Source organism: Apodemus sylvaticus, chromosome 10, assembly GCF_947179515.1.
Source record: "Apodemus sylvaticus chromosome 10, mApoSyl1.1, whole genome shotgun sequence".
Taxonomy (NCBI): Eukaryota; Metazoa; Chordata; class Mammalia; order Rodentia; family Muridae; genus Apodemus; species Apodemus sylvaticus.
In genome coordinates this window covers 15479925-15498587 of record NC_067481.1, presented here as the reverse complement: position 1 = coordinate 15498587, position 18663 = coordinate 15479925, and the positions used below count along the sequence as shown (strand labels likewise).

Below are 18663 nucleotides of genomic sequence, written 5' to 3'. Positions count from 1 at the left end.
TGAGCCACCATGTGGTTGCTGGGAATTGCATTCAGGACCTCTGGAAGAGCAGCTAGTGTTCTTACCCTTTGAGCCATCTCTCCAGCTTGTCTTAGGAATTCTTGTTATTGGCATAGCAGATTGAGTGAAAACGCAAAAACACTTCTGAGCTGCCTGCCACCTTTTTTTTTTTATTATTGATTTTTTTTCCGAGACAGAGTTGAACTCACTCTGTAGACCAGGCTCGCCTCGAACTCAGAAATCCACCTGCCTCTGCCTCCCAAGCGCTGGGATTAAAAGCGTGCGCCACCACTACCTTTTTCTTTTTTTTTAAGAGCAATTAAATCCCATAGATCAATGCAGAGAAAACCTTAGAACTTTTGTCTTTCAGGGTCAGTTTTAGCCTCCTCATTTAAAAATGGGAACACCGAGGACCAAGAAAAGACAAGTGGTTCACCGACTGTTTTGGTAAATTGATTTTCGAAGCAGAGGACTTAAAAGAACGTGAGACATTCTGCCGTGTCACGTTCGCTTACCTCAGACACGGATGTTTAGGACAGGAGACTAGAGCACTAGTCCCGCCCTCAGAAAGCCCCGCCCATTCTCGGGCCTGCGGGCCCCCCCCCCCCCGCGCGCGCTGTACGCCCCGCCTCCGGGGCTGTCTGCAGCACTGCCTGACTGGAGACCAAGGCAGAGGGCCTCACGGGGTCCTTCTCGCGGACTTCCGACGCATTGCCTGAGTGGATGCGCGGGCAACTTCCGGTGCGAGTGACGAGTGGTGGCCGAATCTGGGGGACAGCAGGGGACTCTTAGGCAGGGACCATGGCGGACGGCGGCTCGGAGCGGGCCGATGGGCGCATTGTGAAGATGGAGGTGGACTACAGTGCCACGGTGGACCAGCGCCTGCCTGAGTGTGAGAAGCTGGCCAAGGTGAGGGGAGGACAGCCGGCTGTTGGCGGGCGCCAGGGGCTGAGTCACGGCGTGGAGCCTGCCTAGGCCTCAGGGGGCCTGCGAGCTGGAGCGCGCAGCCTTCGTGTCTTCCTTGCCGAGGTTGGATTTGCTTGAGTAGGAGACCCCGGGTCTATCTTCCCGGGAGTCGCCGCAACCCGAAGCTCCCCAAGCGCTAGATAAATAAATGGCCATCTCTTTCCCATCGAACTTGACGCCTGGTCTTAGTGCTTGCTCTTTCTTGGGACGCTAAGTAAGGTTTGGTTTAGTCCGTTCTCAGCTTCAGGCTGCAGACGAGTTTGGTTCTAATATTACTATGGCCCAGTCAGTTAACATCCTTTAAGTATATGTAAATCATGGCAGTGACTGGCCCTTTGGCCAGGAGGACCAGAAAAGTGATAATACACACGCAATGAACGCGGGACTCTATGCATCTTAGTGAGCTATCCAAGTGAAAGTGTTATTGGAACATGGAAGGAAGCTAATCATTCTTATAGGACAGAAGCTGACATTTGTATCTTAGATTTGAGTAGGCCGAAATAAAGTTGAGATAGTCATTTCTAGAGAGAACAGTAGAGGAAGGACAAACGGGTATTAAAAGTACAGAGGCTGAGATGGTAGATAATGAACAATGGGTGGTTTGTGGTGCTAGAGATCAAACTCAGGGTCATGCACACGCTAGGCAAATGCTCTACCCCTGATCTACACCATCTGTCAAACCTTTACTATGGAAAAAGAGCATACCTTGACCCAAACAATTCCACACTCTACACTATGTGCCTGGCAACTTTTTATATCATTTTATACTTACAAAAGCCAAACCTGAATGCATTTTGCCCTAGATTATAGTTAGTAGTAGCCAAGGAGTCAAAACTAGGTTTGTTCATTAGATGTGTTGTTGGTTATTGCTAATGATTATATCCAGACCTCCTTAAATTCCTACAGTTCAGTCTCAAAAGTCACCTAGGATACACTCACTATAAGGATTGTTTGGTCTTAAAAGAACTTAATATATAAGTACAGAGTGTAGAATATTTACAAATACCAGCTTGAGTGGCACTGCTGGCTTGAATGGGAAACTCTGATGCTGAGTCCTTAACAGTACAATTCTACTTTGGAGTGTAGGAACATTTTAGTGTATGGTGTTTTATTTTTATCTTGAGCTCATTAGTAACTATGAAGAAAGTTTTGTTCTTTTCATTTGTGAGAAGACTTAAAGTTCAATGGTTTATCCCAGGGTAATCGTGCTCAGTTTCCTAGCAACAAGAACAGTAATCAGTTTTGGCTATATCTCATTCCTGTTTAAAGAGTTATCTGCACTTAATTTCCCTTCAGAAATTGTTTCAAATGTGAAAGAAAATTTGAAGGTAAAAATTATAGGCGCAGATACTTGATAAGAATGTGTCAGGTGCGGGCTCAGCAGTTAGGAGCATTTGCTGCTCTTCTGGAATTCCTGAGATCAGTTTCTAGTACCCTGGTTCCCTGGTCAGGCGGCTCACCCGAGGCTTCAGGCTTCCACTAGTTATGCTAACTTTGTATTATTTCCTTCTGGTGGTCGTTTAGCAAATTTTAACAGATTAACAGATTGGATCTCTTAGTGGTTGGTGGAAGCACACGTGGAGATCCTACAGAGCCTGGCATTACTGACACTGAACAAACTGTAGATATTAGCTCATCTACAGAGATTTTCTCAGTAAGGAAAATGAGTCACACAGGTTACATGTTCTGACACTGGGTTTGAATGACTTGCCATCTTGCTCCCTTTGAGGTGAAAGGCTGCCTGAGGAGGTGGCATTTCGGAAGCTGTGAATGGACAGGAAGGAAGACATGCATAGTCATTGGGTTGAACATAGAAAAGTGGGAGGAACAAGTGTGGTTTGATTGTGTATTTAATGAAGATGATGGTAGTGTCCCTCAGACAGGACTAACTTGACAGCCATAACAACTTGTCACACCCTCCTTATTGTGACAGCCAATAGTAAGCCAGTTAAGATCATCTGAATAGTTTAACATAGGTTGTGTCCAAGTTGGTATAAGAGAAGTGACAAGTAACCAAGGCTCCAGGCCTAAGGGAACTCACAGCCCACTTGGTAGACCACTTTCTATATTAACCACTATTACATGAGGTATGAAAATTTACCTTCAAGCTTGATGTGGTGGTTTGAATAGGAATGGCCCCTATAGGTTCCTGTATTTGAATGCTTAGTTACCAGGATTTTGAGGTTTGGTTTTGCATTTATTTATTTATTTATTTATTTATTTATTTATGGGTTTGGTTTTTTTCGAGACAGGATTTCTCTGTATGGCCCTGGCTGTCCTGGAACTCACTCTATAGACCAGGCTGGTTTTTAAAAGCCCACTCCAAACCCAGAGTGTCAGTGTCTCTGTCTGTCTGTCTGTCTGTCTGTCTCTGCCCCGCCCCTGCCTGTGGATTAGGATGTAGCTTTAACCACGGCTCCAGCACCTGCTTGCCTGCACCCCAACATTATAATAATATACCAAACTCTGAAGCTGTAAGCAAGTCCCCAATGAAATGTTTTCTCTAAGGAGAGTTGCCTTGGTCATGTTGTCTCTTCACAGCAGTAGACGAGTGACAATGACACCAAGCATGGGACAGCTCTCACCTGTGAGCTTACCATACAGGAAGCCAGGCCAGGAGGAGCCTGGGCTTCAGAGTGAGACCCTGTCTCAAAAAGCAGCAAAGGTATCTGTAGAAGCAATAATACGTGTTTGGCTAATGAAGCTTCACATTGAGCTATCATGTTAGACAGCAATTTCAGAGTTTAAACTTTGCTGAGATTAAAAGGAAATATTAGAATATAGTTCAGGATTATTACAAAGTAGAGGCTGTGGGGTCAGTATTCACTGAGGGGCTGAGTGACCAGCAGTTCAGAGAGCACAAGTCCAGAGCTCCTTTCTAAGAAGATGGCCTTTGATGTGGTGCTGGTCCTGCAGTGCATGGACTACAGCAGTGCGACTCTTTAGTGTCTGCTCTGAGTTAGTGTGCCCTGATTCTGCTACACTGCGCCTGACTGCAGAGACAGCAGCCATGGCCGCTGTCTTAGTAAGTAAAGGATGCTTGATATGTTTACTTTTGTCTTTCTCATTTTCAGTTATTTTCATGTACTATTTTCTGTAGAGATTACTTTGAACAAAGCACAGTCATCCATATAAGGGAATTATCATGCAGGAATGGGGAACTGGGGGGCCAGGATGGGAAGAGCTTGGATTCTGCTTCTGCTGATGTTTCTGTGGCTCATCAAGTCTCTTAAAATGTCGATTGTAGAGGGCTGGAGAGATGGCTCAGTGGTTAAGAGCACCAACTGCTATTCTAAAGGTCCTGAGTTCAAATCCCAGCAACCACATGGTAGCTCACAACCATCTGTAATGAGATCTGACGCCCTCTTCTGGTGTGTCTGAAGACTGCTACAGTGTACTTACATATAATAATAAATAAAAATCTTTAGACGATTTTCCTAGATTTGTCCATTTTCCCCTCGGTGAGCACTCAGCTAATGCTCTACATAGGTCTGCAGGGCTAGCCTCAGCCCTCTACTCTGCCCTGTGTCTACTCTTATCTCTCAGCAGGTGTATTTACTTTGCAGCAGCCCTTCCTTAAAAACATGACTTCCTGGCTAGCTTGTGGGTGTTTTCTTCAAATCATTTCTTCTTCTATTTGTACTCTTCAGAGTCCTACCAGGTAGGAGTTCTGGTCAGGACAAGATAAACAGGTATCACCACTCTGAGTTGATAAATTAGAATCTAAAACAAAGACTCAGTGTTTTCTCAGAGGAGACATCATTGTAGTTTCAGGTTCAATTTTTCTGAGGTTGTGGGGGCAGGCTATGGTGGCACACATCTTTAATCCCAGCACTTGGGAGAAGGAGGCAGTTGGGTCTTCTAGGACAGCCAGGGCTACACTAAGAAACCTTATCTCAAAACAAACTAACAAAAAGTTTATAGATTTTGGGGTATAGTTCAGTTGGTAGAGTGCTTGACTCACATGCAATTGGTTCTACCCCTAGTACCTTACAAACCAGATGTGGTTATAGACACCTGGAACTGTAAGCAAGCAAGCAAGCAAGTAGAAATTCAGAGTCATACTTGGCTACAGTCTGGACTCCATGAGACCCTGCCTATGAATGAATGAATGAATGAATGAATGGAAGGAAGGAAGGAAGGAAGGAAGAAAGAGAAGGGGGGGGCAAAAAGAAAAACTCCTGGACTGCTAGAAATGAGGCACAGTGGTAGAGCACTCAACACAAAGGAGAAAAGCGAGTTGTGTGGGTCCTTAGTAGGAAATCCCTATCCTAAAGACTGCCAGGAGGAGCAAGCTTTTCACAAATGGAGAGTTACAAATGGAGCAGGAATGGCCGACATGTTTCCTTTAGAGTAACCATTGTTTTAGCTTTCCCAAAAGCTTCAGTCAATGCTGGGGCTGGTCTGCTGGCGATACTTCTGTTGATTGTTTCTCTCGTTTCAGGAAGGACGGCTTCAAGAAGTCATTGAAACCCTTCTCTCTCTAGAAAAGCAGACCCGGACGGTAAGTACTTAGTGAGTGGTGCGCACTGCACTTAGCAGGGATTGGTTTGAAGCTGCCCATTCACTTACGATGGATTGTAACCCTTGCAGGCCTCTGACATGGTGTCCACGTCCCGCATCCTGGTTGCAGTGGTGAAAATGTGCTATGAGGCTAAAGAATGGGACTTACTGAATGAAAATATTATGCTTCTGTCAAAACGACGGAGTCAGTTAAAACAGGTGGGTTCCTGATTGCTTTAGAAACACAAAAAAACCTGGGCTTAGAGAGGTGGCTCAGCAGGGAAAGGTTCCTGCTGCCAAGCCTGACCCCAAGACCCACGCAGTGGAAGGAGGCTGACTCCTGCACGGTGTCCTCTGACCTCACATGTGGGCTGTGGCACACAAGCTCAAATGTTTATATGTTTGCATTTAAATAAGGACTTTTAGGAATCTAATCTCTGAAGTCATTGGAAATTTGTTTAACTTCAAATTTTCTAGTTGTGTTCTAGAGGTGGTTAGAAATTCTACTGGACTGGCCGGGGGGGTGGGAGGGTGGGGGGGTGGTGCACGCCTTTAATCCCAGCCCTTGGGAGGCAGAGGCAGGCGGATTTCTGAGTTCGAGGCCAGTCTGGTCTACAGAGTGAGTTCCAGGACAACCAGGGCTGCACAGAGAAACCCTGTCTTGGAAAAAAAAAAAAAACACCCAAAAAAGAAATTCTACTGGACTATATCTATGGAATTCCCCCTTGCCCCAAGCTGGGGGCAGTGGAGCATTCCTTTAATCCCAGCATTAGGGATGCACAGGCAGGTGGCCCTCTGTGAATATAAGGCTAGCCTGGTATACATAGAGAGTTCCAGACCAGCCAGAGCTCCACAGAGAGATCCTTTCTCAAAACAAACAAAATTATTTAGTTTCTTTCTGTTTGAAGAAGGAATTTCACTTATGAATGGTTTATCATATTTTATTAATTAGGCAGTTGCAAAAATGGTTCAACAGTGCTGTACTTACGTGGAGGAGATCACAGACCTGCCAGTCAAGCTGCGATTGATTGATACTCTTCGGATGGTTACAGAAGGGAAGGTGAGTTTTCTGCTGACATGGCTTCTTACTACAGTCTGTGAGGGTCAAGTGCTTCTGTGTTGCATGTACATATATTTGTGGTTTTTGTTAGTTTGTATGACTGTATGTCCATGCAGCCCTGACTGACCTCAGACTCACTGTATAGACCAGTGTGTGAGCTGGCCTCAAACCCCAAGAGATCTGCCTGTCTTTCCTTCCAGGTTCTGAAATGAAAGGTATGTGCCACTAGACCCAGATGTGCCACCACACCTGGCTTAGAATTAAGTGATTTCAATCTCAAACTTGATGTAGCTTTTGAGAGAGAAAAAGACAATGGAGCCTGGGACTTGCCATCCGTTTGCTTTGGTGTCTTGACTGACTGGGTTATGTGACTTTTGTAAAGTTTATTTACTTAGATATTTTTTTAAATGTAGGAGCGATCTGTCTGACCTGCGTGTCAGAAGAAGGCATCAGATCCCTTTATAGATGGTCATGAGCCACCACATGGTTGCTGGGAACTGAACTCAGGACCTCTGGATGGGCAGCCAATGTTCTTAACCACTGAGCAGTCCAGTTATGTGACTTATTAAAATGAGTTAAAATTGGGGCAGGAGAGATGGCTCAGCAGTTAAGAGCACTGACTGATCTTCCAGAGGTCCTGAGTTCAAATCCCATCAACCACATGGTGGCTCACAGCCATCTGTAATGAGATCTGACGCCCTCTTCTGGCTGTGTATCTGAAGACAGCTACAGTGTACTTATTTATAATAATAAATAAGTCTTTGGGTCTGAACAAGCAAGGTTAACCGGAGTGAGCGGGGTTGACTGGAGTGAGCAGAGGTCCTAAATTCAATTTCCAGCAACCACATGAAGGCTCACAACCATATGTAAAGCTGCTGTGTTCTCATATACATAAATAAATAAATCTTAAAATGAGTCAATCTATATGGCCCAAGACATTGTAGATATGAGGAGATAGGGTGGGTAGATAGATAGATATAGGTAGATAGATAGTTAGATAGGTAGGTAGGTAATTTAGGTGGACTTGCAGCATGGCCTAGTGGGTTATTAGATGTTTCCTCCAGAGCTGGACAGCTTTCCTTTGATCCCTGAGACCTACAGGCACTCTGATTTTAATTCCATGTATGCTTCGTTGCATTAGCATTCATGCATGAGTACACATGAAAAAAATGTGTGATTAAAAAGATACCTAAGTATTGGCTGGGTGTGGAAGGATTGCTGCACAGCACGAATGTTCATATCTCAGGTTCTTTATGGCTTAAATTTAGATTTTTGGTGTCTGATTTGTTGGAAGTTAATCTACTAATTTTATAGCTATAAAAAATGCTAGCAAGCCGGGCATGGTGGCGCACGCCTGTAATCCCAGCACTTGGGAGGCAGAGGCAGGTGGCTTTCTGAGTTCGAAGCCAGCCTGGTCTACAGAGTAAGTTCCAGGATAGCCAGGGCTATACATAGAAACCCTGTATTGAAAAACCAAACACCCCTCCCCCCCCAAAAAAAATGCTAGCAAGCCAGGTATGGAGGTGCACACCTTTAATCCCAGCACTTTCAAGGCAGAGGCAGACAGATCTCCAGGCCTACACAGGGCTTACTCAGTGAGGCCCTGTTTCAAAAAAAAAAAAAAGAGTCTAGTAGTTTAAATTGTTAGTGAGATCAGATTGGAGGGAAGAAGGGTAAAAATAGAATAGACAATCTTTTATAACTCATGCTAGCTTCAAACCAGAGGTCCTGCCTTGGCTTCCTGAGTACTGGAATTACAGGCATGCTCCTTGTCTGGCCTCAGATTTTTTTTTTAATTATGTTTAACATGAATTGAGCTGGTGTATGCCTTAGTGGCCATGGACATGCTTAGAGCAGATGCAGACTTGAGTTCAGGCCACATCCAGAACAAAAGATGAATCTGGTTTAGAGCCTTAGAATTACAGATTTTGAGCTCTGCATCTCCTTGTTGCAAAGTGTTATTTGCAAATCTTTTAAAGCCACTTTTTGTTTTCTGTGCCATTAATACAACTTGTAGTCCTATTACTTGGGGTCTTTTTGCTGTTGTTGGTGGTTGTGGTAGGTCTGGGGTGGAGGTGGTTTAAGTTACTTTATTTATATATGTTGGGAGTTGATACCCACAGGGGCCAGAAATCAGCATTGGATCCCTGGAGCTGAGGTTGCAGGCATTTGTGAGGCACCTGATGTGGGTGCTGGGATCCAGATTGCAGTCCTAGTACAGCAGTAGACTGAGTGGGTGAGCTGTGTCTCCAGCCCTGGAGAATGTGTTATAAAGATACTTGCTTTTGCATCCTGGCTCTGGGTATGAAGTGAGAGGCGTCTCGCAGTGTATATGGGTGATGAGTTGTGCCTTAGGATGAGGCAATAAGACCTAATAGTGCAACTCTGCCCTTTAAATGTTAACATGTTTCTGCAAGTGTTTTAATACTATCAATTTCTGTTTATAGATTTATGTTGAAATTGAGCGTGCTCGGCTGACTAAAACCTTAGCAACTATAAAAGAGCAAAACGGCGATGTGAAAGAGGCTGCCTCCATCCTTCAAGAGTTACAGGTAAGATGTTTTAGGGAGGAGCTGGAGTAAGAGCTCAGTAAGAGCTTTTCCAAAGGTCCTGAGTTCAAATCCCAGCAAAACCACATGGTGGCTCACAACCATCTGTAATGAGATTGGATGCCCTCTTCTGGTGTGTCTGAAGACAGCTACAGAGTACTTACATATAATAATAATAATAATAATAATAATAATAATAATAATAATAAATAAATCTTTAAAGGAAAAAAAGATGTTTTAGGGACCATGTAAACTTATATGCTGAGTTGGTAGTATTTTCCTGTGGAAGTGGTTTATTTTGATACCTCTTTGTTGCTTCTTGCTAAATTACCAAGAATAAACATGTACACAACACAGTATGTTCTTTGGGCCCCTTAAAACTGATTTTGCAAGCTAACCTGCCAAACATAATTTGAAGAAGTAAGGCCATCAAAAGATTGGCCTTAGTTTTTGTAGAATTATTTTTTGAACATTTGTGTTCTATTTAGATTTGGGGGGTTTTTTTTTGGTTTTTTGGTTGGTTGGTTGGTTTTGATTTTTCTAAGACAAGGTTTCTCTTTGTAGCCTGGCTGTCTTGGAACTCACAGAGCCCCACCTACCTCTGCCTCCTGAGTGCTGAGATTAAGACATGCATCACCACAGCCCAGCCTCTGTTTAGAATTTAAATAAGTAAATGCATTGTTTACTTTGCCTTAGGAATCTGCTTTTAAATTATTGGCTTTATTCTTAGTAAATGGTTGATTAGAGGTAAATTTCTAGACCAAAATGATTTGTCAAAGAAAATTTGCCAGAGCTAGGACTCTAAGAACTCAGTAATAAGTGTGTTCCTTGCATCCAGAACCCTGGGTTTGATGCTGTAGTCCCCAGGACACTCTAAAAGCACAAACTTACAGAATGGATCTGTAAATGTGTTTTCCCTGTCCATAGCTAAGCATTCTGAGAAACTCAGGGATGTCACCAGAAAATAGTACATTTTCTGTGCTTGAAGTGTCAAGTCATGTTAGTGGCCTCACAGTACCTGGACCCCATCAGAGACTGCCCACTAAGCTAAATAGGTTACTCTCACTTTGCAGTCAAGTTCCTTTTCCACTTGGGTTAAGGAAGGGAAGAAGTGACTTTATTCAAAGGGTCTAGTGCCCTGCATTGTCTTCATTCTCTGATCTTTTCTTTTATAAATCTCAGATCCATTATATCAGTGCTTCTCAAACTGTCAGTCTTGAGCCCTCTGAAGGTTAAATGACACTTTCACAGAGGTCACATATCAGATATTTACATTATAATTCCACAACATAAGGGGCTGTATCAAACGGTCGCAGCGTTAGGAAGGCTGAGAACACCACTCTGCAGTCTTCATCCCAGGAACCTTCACACCAACACTGTTTTCCCTGATTTTCCAGCCAAGGAAATTGAACTTCAGAGGCATTAAATGACTGGCCTGGGGGTCTGCACACTGATTCTGCTTCTTTTTGCCCTCAAAGTCTTTTTTTTTTTGGATTTGTTTTTTTCAGGACAGGGTTTCTCCGTGTTGCCCTGGCTGTCCTGGAATTCACTCTCTAGACCAGGCTGGCCTCAAACTCAGAAATCCGCCTGCCTCTGCCTCCCAGAGTACTGGGATTTCAGGCGTGCACCACCACCGCCCGGCTCCTTAAAGTCTTTTTCATCATTAGTAGCTTTTCAAAACCGGGTCTTCTCTGTGTAGCCCTGGATATCTTGGAACTATCTCTGTAGACCAGGCTTGTCCAGGTCTACCAAGATCCATCTGTCTGCCTCCCAAGTGCTGGATCACCCAGCTCTCTCACAGGACAGCCAGAGCTATATAGTGACACCCTGTCTTGAAAACACCATTTTACATACGCATGCACGTACACAAGCACATGTAGGTATGCATATATGTATATACGCATATACATGTATGTGTGTTTGGATGTGTGTGTGTGTGTGTGTGTGTGTGTGTGTGTGTGGTTTTGGGGTTTTGAGACTGGGTTTTTTCTGTGTAGTTCTGACTGTCCTGGAACTTGCTCTATAGGCTATCCTCGAAATCAGGGAGATCCACCCGTCTCTGTCTCTCAAGTGCTAAAACTAAAGGTGTGCATTACCACTGTCCAATTCTGCTTAGAATATATGAAAATATATACATACACACACATATGTAAAATGTGTGACTCATATGCTTGTGCACTCGTGTGTAAGAGAAAGGTGTGTCTCTACGCATAGGGGCCCTTGGGACTAGATGAGGGTATTGAATATCTTGGAGCTGGAGTTCAAAGGGGTTGTGTGGCGCCTGACACGGTGCTGGGTACAGAACTGGGTTCTGGGGAAGAGCAGCAAGCACTTGTATTATTGAGCTTGGCCTTTAGCCGCATAACTTACTTTTTGTATAATTGCCAGCACTGTACAAGTATGAAGAGTTCATACTTGATCTAGCTAACTATTTTAATATCCACTTAAGTAATTTAAACTTACTTGAGGAGTTGCTCTGCTAGGTGGAAACCTATGGGTCCATGGAGAAGAAGGAGCGAGTGGAGTTTATTCTGGAGCAGATGAGACTCTGCCTAGCTGTGAAGGATTACATTCGCACACAGATTATCAGCAAAAAAATTAATACCAAATTCTTCCAAGAAGAAAACACAGAGGTGAGCATGTCTCTGCACAGCCTGGTCACACTTAAGAGTGTTTGACTGGAAGCCGCAAGCCCAACTTACTTTGTGAACTTGTTTCAGAAGTTAAAGTTGAAGTACTATAACTTAATGATTCAGCTGGATCAGCACGAGGGGTCCTATCTGTCCATCTGTAAGCACTACAGAGCCATCTACGACACGCCCTGCATTCAGGCAGAAAGTGACAAGTGGCAGCAGGTGAGGAGCTGGAGGTGACCTAATGCTAGGGCAGCCTCAGGGCAGGGTGCAACTCAGTCTAGAGCCCTCCCCTGGCTGGCTCGGGTCTTCGTTGTGATTCCTAGCGTGAGGAAGAAGAGGGAAAGATGGCTTGCATTCTGCCTGTTTTCCTCCCTCTGTAACTGCCATGGGGATGCACTCCGGGGTGCTCCTTTCTGTTCACGCTGCCTGGCTAACTGGGACTGCTTTGCAAAAGAAAAATCTGTTTAACATGTTGAGGAGGTTACAGATACCAATAATTTTGGGAACTTGTTCATTTTTCCCATTGTTATTTTTGTTTTCTTTGTTTTTTTGTGTGTGTTTTGTTTGGTTTTTTTGGGTTTTTTTTCTCTTTTGAGACGGTTTCTCTGTGTAGCCCTGGCTGGCCTAGAACTCACTCTGTAGACCAGGCTGGCCTGGAACTCAGAAATCCATCTGCCTCTGCCTCCCAAGTGCTGGGATTACAGGCGTGTGCCACCACCGCCCGGCTTTGTTTTGGTTTTTTGAAGTCAGTGTCATATACCAGACTAGCCTCAAATTCTATTATTCAAAGCTAGCCTTCAACTCCAGGTGGTTTTGAATCTATCTCCCACTCCTAGAACTGAAAGTATATACCACCAGAGCTGCTATAAAGTCTGCTTTAAGGACTGGAGAGATGGCTCAGTGGTTTAGAGCACCGACTGCTCTTCCAGAGGTCCTGAGTTCAATTCCCAGCACCCACATGGTGGCTCACCACCATCAATAATAGGGTCCAGTGCTCTCTTCTGGTGTGTCTGAAGACAGCTACAGTGTACTCACATCCAAAAATCAAGCCATCAATCATTTTTTTTTTTTAAAAAAATAAACTGATTTAATAGATGAGAGGATCACAGCAAGTTTGGGCTATAGCCCATGTGCAAAGTGAGCTCCGTGCCAGCCACAGCTACATTTTGAGGCCCTGTTTTGAAAAGTAAAGAAGAAAGGACACTTGTGGCTGTGTGCAGCATTTATGCTCACTAACAGCAAGGATTATCCTCACTACATTTGCCCCAAAAATTGTTTGGTTGTTTATGGTTTTGGTTTCTCTGTGTAATTTTGCTGTCCTGAAACTCACTCTGTAGACCAAGTTGACCTCAAACTCCGAGATCCACTTGCCTCTGCCTCCTGAGTGCTAGAATTAAGGATAAGAATTCAGGGTCTGAAACTTGCTGTGTAGACCAGGCTGACCTGAAATTCACTGGTCCCCCTGCCTGCCTTCAAGTACTGGGATTAAGGAGCATGACTATTTGAGTTCAGACAAGAATTAGAGCATAGAACTATTTCACTCGTCTGCCTTTTACTCAACCCCATTATGTTTCCAGTTACAAATAAATCCTGCTTATGACTTCCTTAGGCTCTGAAAAGCGTTGTTCTCTACGTTATCCTGGCGCCTTTTGACAATGAGCAGTCAGATTTGGTTCACCGGATAAGTAGTGACAAGAAGCTGGAAGAAATTCCCAAATACAAGTAAGTGCATATGTCACAGTGGAAATCCACTCCACATTGGTCCCTTCACCTGTGCCCGTACCTACTTCAAGATTGGAGTAGAGAAAAAAGTCACTGTGGCAAAGTCTAGTCGGTGCTGCCGTGGACACTGAGGACGCAGCGCCCTAGAGGGTTCTTGACACTCAGTTCTCCAACACTGGGGGTTCTGTCAGCTGTGCTCAGCAGCTTGTGGTTAGTAATCTGTTGTCAGCAGGTTTCTCACCAGTGGCCTGGACATCAGGTTCTTCAGGAGCATGTCCATCTGAAGTGTGTCAGACTTCACAAACAGACACGTTTCTTCCCAAGTGACTGGCTTTTGTTTTAATAGCTTTTTTTTCTTACCTGTTTGACTAGTGTGCTTAACAGCTGTTTCAGATTGGCAGGTATAGAAAGGAGAACACTTTTTTATTTTTTATTATTATTATTTATTATTATTATTTATACTAGTACACTGTAGCTGTCTTCAGACACACCAGAAAAGGGCATCAGATCCCCTTACAAATGGTTGGGAGCCACCATGTAACTCGGGACCTCTGGAAGAGCAGTCAGTGCTATTAATTAACTGCTGAGCCATCTCTCCAGCCCCCAGTCCCCCAGGAGAACACTTTTGATAGAGGGGAATCTCTTCAAATTGTGGGAAATGACACAGTAATTGACCAGAGTTGAGTTTGTTATGTTCTACTAAGTAAGAGTGGCAAGAGTTTGATTTGTTCATTTGCTTGGTTTTTGTTTGTTGTGGGTCAAGCTGAGACTCTCTTACATGAAATGCTTGACATGAGATGTTTTTCAAATTTTGAAATCTTTGGATGTACAGAGTAACCATGTTGGGTTGGGGCCCAAGCCTCAAGTTCATGTACGTTTTTACAGGGCTAGTCAGAAGATAACTTTACATAATATTGTAACTTTTTAGATCACCCATCAGGAGGTAGAGGTGTGCGATCTCACCGCTGTCCCTAGTTCTGAACCATGATGCTTCAGTGAGGACTTGTTGCCTTATACTTGGTCACAAGTTTAACATTGAGGTCCACTAAGTCCCTGGAATTTTCCCCTGTGGCATCGTGTCAGCACTCAACGTCAGTTTCAGGCCATGGCTGCATAGTGAGCAAAGGTACTTCTGAGCCTGGCAGCCTCAGCCCCAGAACCCACGTGGTGGGAAGAGATCCAGCTTTCACAAATTGTCTTCTGACATATTTGTGCACCATGGGGTTTGTGTAACACACACACACAGTCATCAATATGGCAAGAAGGAAGTTTCCGGTCAGGAAGCACTTTATATTTGGGACTTGGGATTGGCAACACTAACCTTGCTAGGCATATCTCAAATACTGAGTTGTATGCACTTTATAGGGATCTGCTGAAGCTTTTTACCACAATGGAGCTGATGCGTTGGTCCACACTCGTTGAGGAATATGGGGTGGAGCTACGAAAGGGCTCCTCTGAGACCCCAGCAACTGACGTCTTCAGCTCTACAGAAGAAGGTGAAAAAAGGTGGAAAGATTTGAAGAACAGAGTCGTGGAGCATGTAAGACCCGTGCAGTCTGCTGGCTCATATTTTCCCTTTCATATTGTCTCTTAGAAGTAAGAGTGGGAGGTTTGAGCATACACTACGCCCCTTTTCTGATGAGGGGGGCGTGGAGACACACTCTGTAATCCCAGCATACAAGGAGCTGAGGCAGGAGGTTCAGTTTAAAACTGCTAAGAATTTGAGTTCAGTCTGTGATCTGTAACTTTCATCAGGCTACCCAGGGATATTCAGTGAAACCCTTTCTCAAAAAGAGGAAGAAACAGATCAGATAGCTATAGATGAGCAGTCTTCATTTTGTTCATTTTGGAAGAATCCCACAGGAATCCAGAATTTTTTTTTTTTTTTTTTTTTTTTTTTTTGAGATAGGATTTCTCTGGGTAGCCCAGGCTGACCAGGCTGGCCTCAAACTCAGAAATCTGCCTGCCTCTGCCTCCAAGTGCTGGGATTTAAAGGCCTGCGCCACCACCGCCCGGCTAGGAATCCAGAATCTTAAAGACAGGTGTGGTGGCTTAGCATTAGGGAGGTGGAGGCACAAGGATTGAGCGTTCAAGACAGTGCTCAGCTACGTAGTGAGTTTGAGGCCAGCTGGAACTAGAAGAGACCCTTAAAACATCAGCGATCAGATTGCTGATCGCTTCAAGGGGAAAGGGAGGTCAAGCTGTGAGTGCAGAGCACTCGGGCTTCCTGGGCCCGCACGGCTTTCAGCCCTGATGGACCGCGGAAGGGGCTCTTCAGAGTTAACTTTGTCCCGTGAGTCCTGGTGTTTTGCTAAGAACTCTAAAGTTAATGAATAATAAAATCTTTGTCTAACTTCGCCACTTCCCATAGAAACTAGGAAATATAAATTTTTGTGCTGGGTGGTGGTGGCACATGCCTGTAATCCCAGCACTCTGGGATGTAGAGGCAGGCGGATTTCTGACCAGTCTGGTCTACAGAGTGAGTTCCAGGACAGCCAGGGCTATACAGAGAAACCTTGTCTCAGAAAAACCAAATCCAAAAAACAAAAAAAAATTTTTTTTTTTTTTATTGTTTTTGATTTTTTTAGATAGGAAGCCTAGACTGGCCTTCCACATCATGAGGTAGTGGGTCTTCTGGATTCTACCTCCCAAGTGCTAGGCTTATAGTCAGCATTTAAACCACTAGTGCCATTAATATAAGTATCTTAGGTTTTTCTTTAGAGGCAGAGCACTATGGTGCAGGGCATCCTGGTCTTCATGGAGTTCCAGGCCAGGAACTTCTGGAGTACCTGCCAGAGGTACATAATATGAAGCACTTTCTCAATAAAGAAATGATGAGTCAATAAAATACTGAGTTCATAAGGGGCTGAAGACGTTACTTAGTGGTTAAGAGCACCGGCTGCTCTTCCGGAAGACCTAGGTTCAATTCATATCATCTACGTGGCCACTCACACATGTCTGTAAGTAACTCCAGTTTCAGGGAATCTGACATCCTTGCACAAACATATATGTAGACATAGATAAATGAACATGAAGATAAAATACTAAGTTCACAAATGGCTGCGAAAGCCAGTCTTTATACCTCAGGATTTAGTTTTTCTTTTGAAATTTAGACCCAGTTTCTTTTTAATGGGGGAGCTACAGAAAAGCCCTGCGTCTGTGTTGCCAGTAAATTCACCTGCGTGTGTGACCCCTACTGAGCTGACAACTGCTGTGTATGTTTCCTGACAGAACATCAGAATTATGGCCAAGTACTACACTCGGATAACAATGAAAAGGATGGCGCAGCTTCTGGACCTCTCTGTGGATGTGAGTTTTGAATGCGTTGTCAGGGCATTTTCTGGCCATTCGTGTTGTGTGTCAGTGGCCTTGTGAGAAGGGAGTGGGAAAACTGTTCACTGCTGTGGATTTATGTGCTCTCACCTCAGACTGCCTGCAACTTCCTGTTCTCTCTCCCCCACCTCAGTCTCCCAAGTGCTGGGTCGCAGGCATGCATAATCCCCATGGGATTTTATTATTTAAATTTAAAGTGTCCTAAACTGTCTTGAATACCCCTCCAAGCCAAAATTAGTAAGTGTATAGTTCGATTAATATTGTTTGTGCTAGCTAGCCCTTCACTGAGAGGTCTGGGGGTCTAGGTTTAGTTCCCAGTACCCCCAAGACTACATTTACATTGATTAATTTTAAGTTCATAGTGTATGTGATAAAAATGTTGATAGAACCACAGAAACATGCTGTGTGTGTGTGTGTGTGTTCGATAGGACACAAAGGTGCAGGAGAGGTAGCATTGCCTGTAATCTTGGAATAGGAGGATCTTAAGTTTAACGTGCCCCCCAAATCCCCATAGTTTAAAGCCAGCCTAGTATACATGGGACCCTGCTTCCAAAAAACAAGGCAAAAACCAAAAACAGCAACACCAAAAATGTAGGAGTTAATAGCCATTTCTGTCATGGCAAGAACATGCTGTAACTGTTCATCCAAGAGTCACCACACTCAGAGGTAAATGGCTTCCCTTGTGATCCGCTGGTTAGTTCTTGTGGAAGAGAACACCAGAGTAGCTTGATTTATCTGTGGCCTCATAGTTGCTTAGTGACAGAGCATATGTTCCCCACCCAGTATTTCTGGGAATAGCTATACCATAGTGCCTCTAAGAGGTAACTGTAGGATAGGGATCCAGCTCAGCGGGGCGTGCAGGGCTAGCCTGTGCAGCCACTGAGTTTGATCCCCAGCATTGCAGAGAAGAAAGGAGGGGAGGACTATAAAAATGATGAGAAGCCAGTTTATTGTTGGTGCCAGCCCTGTTCCTCATTGCCACCAGGGCTAAATCTACAGGGTCACATTTAGACTCAAGACCTGGCTGTGGAGACATTCAGATGTGGTGTGTTGGTTGATTAGTAACAGTCCAGCCTTTTCCACTTCCTGGTTTAATTGTCAATTCTGCACTTATGATTGGTACAGAAAGGAACTATGTTTTCATTGTCTATAGCCCAGGGTCTCTCCAAATCCTGGTCTTGCCTGCGCCTCCCCAGTGCTAGGAGCTGTCACCACACCTGACAGGAGACTCATTAGATGATCATCTAGTGTTGTAAGAACATCATCATGGTCACCAGTTGGCAAGGAACTGTCAGTGCTCTTAGCTTGTGTATTCATGGAGAAGAATTGTAGAATGTTTAGTTATCCATCTTAATCCAATCTGTCTCTCTCTCACAGGAGTCAGAGGCTTTCCTCTCGAATCTAGTCGTTAACAAGACCATCTTTGCTAAAGTAGACAGGTTGGCTGGAGTCATCAACTTCCAGAGACCCAAGGATCCAAATAATTTATTAAATGACTGGTCTCAGAAACTGAACTCGCTGATGTCTCTGGTTAACAAAACGACACACCTCATAGCCAAGGAGGAGATGACACATGATCTACAATGAGGGTCTGGATGCTTTTAGAAGACACAAAATTGGAGGTCATTAAAAGACAAAGACTGTTTTCATGGTGTATATGTTGTTTTTTTTTTCTTACTCTCCGACCTTTTTTTCTAAAATTTTAAGATAGTAAATGTGTTCAAGCCCCTCTGCCTTTTCCACGCCCTGGTTTCATAATTCTGCAAAACATTTCTCCAGTCTGAAGACGGAGAGGTGTGTGTCTCGGCTTCCTTGAGTGTGTTCATACTATTTGTTTCTATTCACCTCACAGCCAGACAGTCATAAAAACAGGCTGTGTGTGTCAGCTCCTGAA

The 18663-nt window shown here is 44.2% G+C and overlaps 1 protein-coding gene across 1 annotated transcript; it reads left to right on the top strand.

Moving 5' to 3' along the window:
* Positions 1 to 706: 706 nt before the first annotated feature.
* Positions 707 to 18414, top strand: Psmd12 (proteasome 26S subunit, non-ATPase 12). Its single transcript, XM_052195813.1, has 11 exons — positions 707 to 909; positions 5411 to 5470; positions 5560 to 5688; positions 6422 to 6529; positions 8977 to 9081; positions 11562 to 11711; positions 11799 to 11933; positions 13324 to 13436; positions 14802 to 14976; positions 16668 to 16745; positions 18147 to 18414. Exons 1-11 carry the CDS (start codon positions 802 to 804, stop codon positions 18354 to 18356), a joined length of 1371 nt encoding a protein of 456 aa, XP_052051773.1. The 5' UTR covers positions 707 to 801; the 3' UTR covers positions 18357 to 18414.
* Positions 18415 to 18663: the final 249 nt, after the last annotated feature.

Bases quoted from the DNA above. Each gene is read 5' to 3' on its own strand.
- Psmd12 (XM_052195813.1), top strand. From the start codon at position 802: ATGGCGGACGGCGGCTCGGAGCGGGCCGATGGGCGCATTGTGAAGATG. The intron at 5,471-5,559 runs GTAAGTACTTAG...TAACCCTTGCAG, and splicing joins TAGAAAAGCAGACCCGGACG to GCCTCTGACATGGTGTCCAC. The intron at 11,934-13,323 runs GTGAGGAGCTGG...TGACTTCCTTAG, and splicing joins AAAGTGACAAGTGGCAGCAG to GCTCTGAAAAGCGTTGTTCT.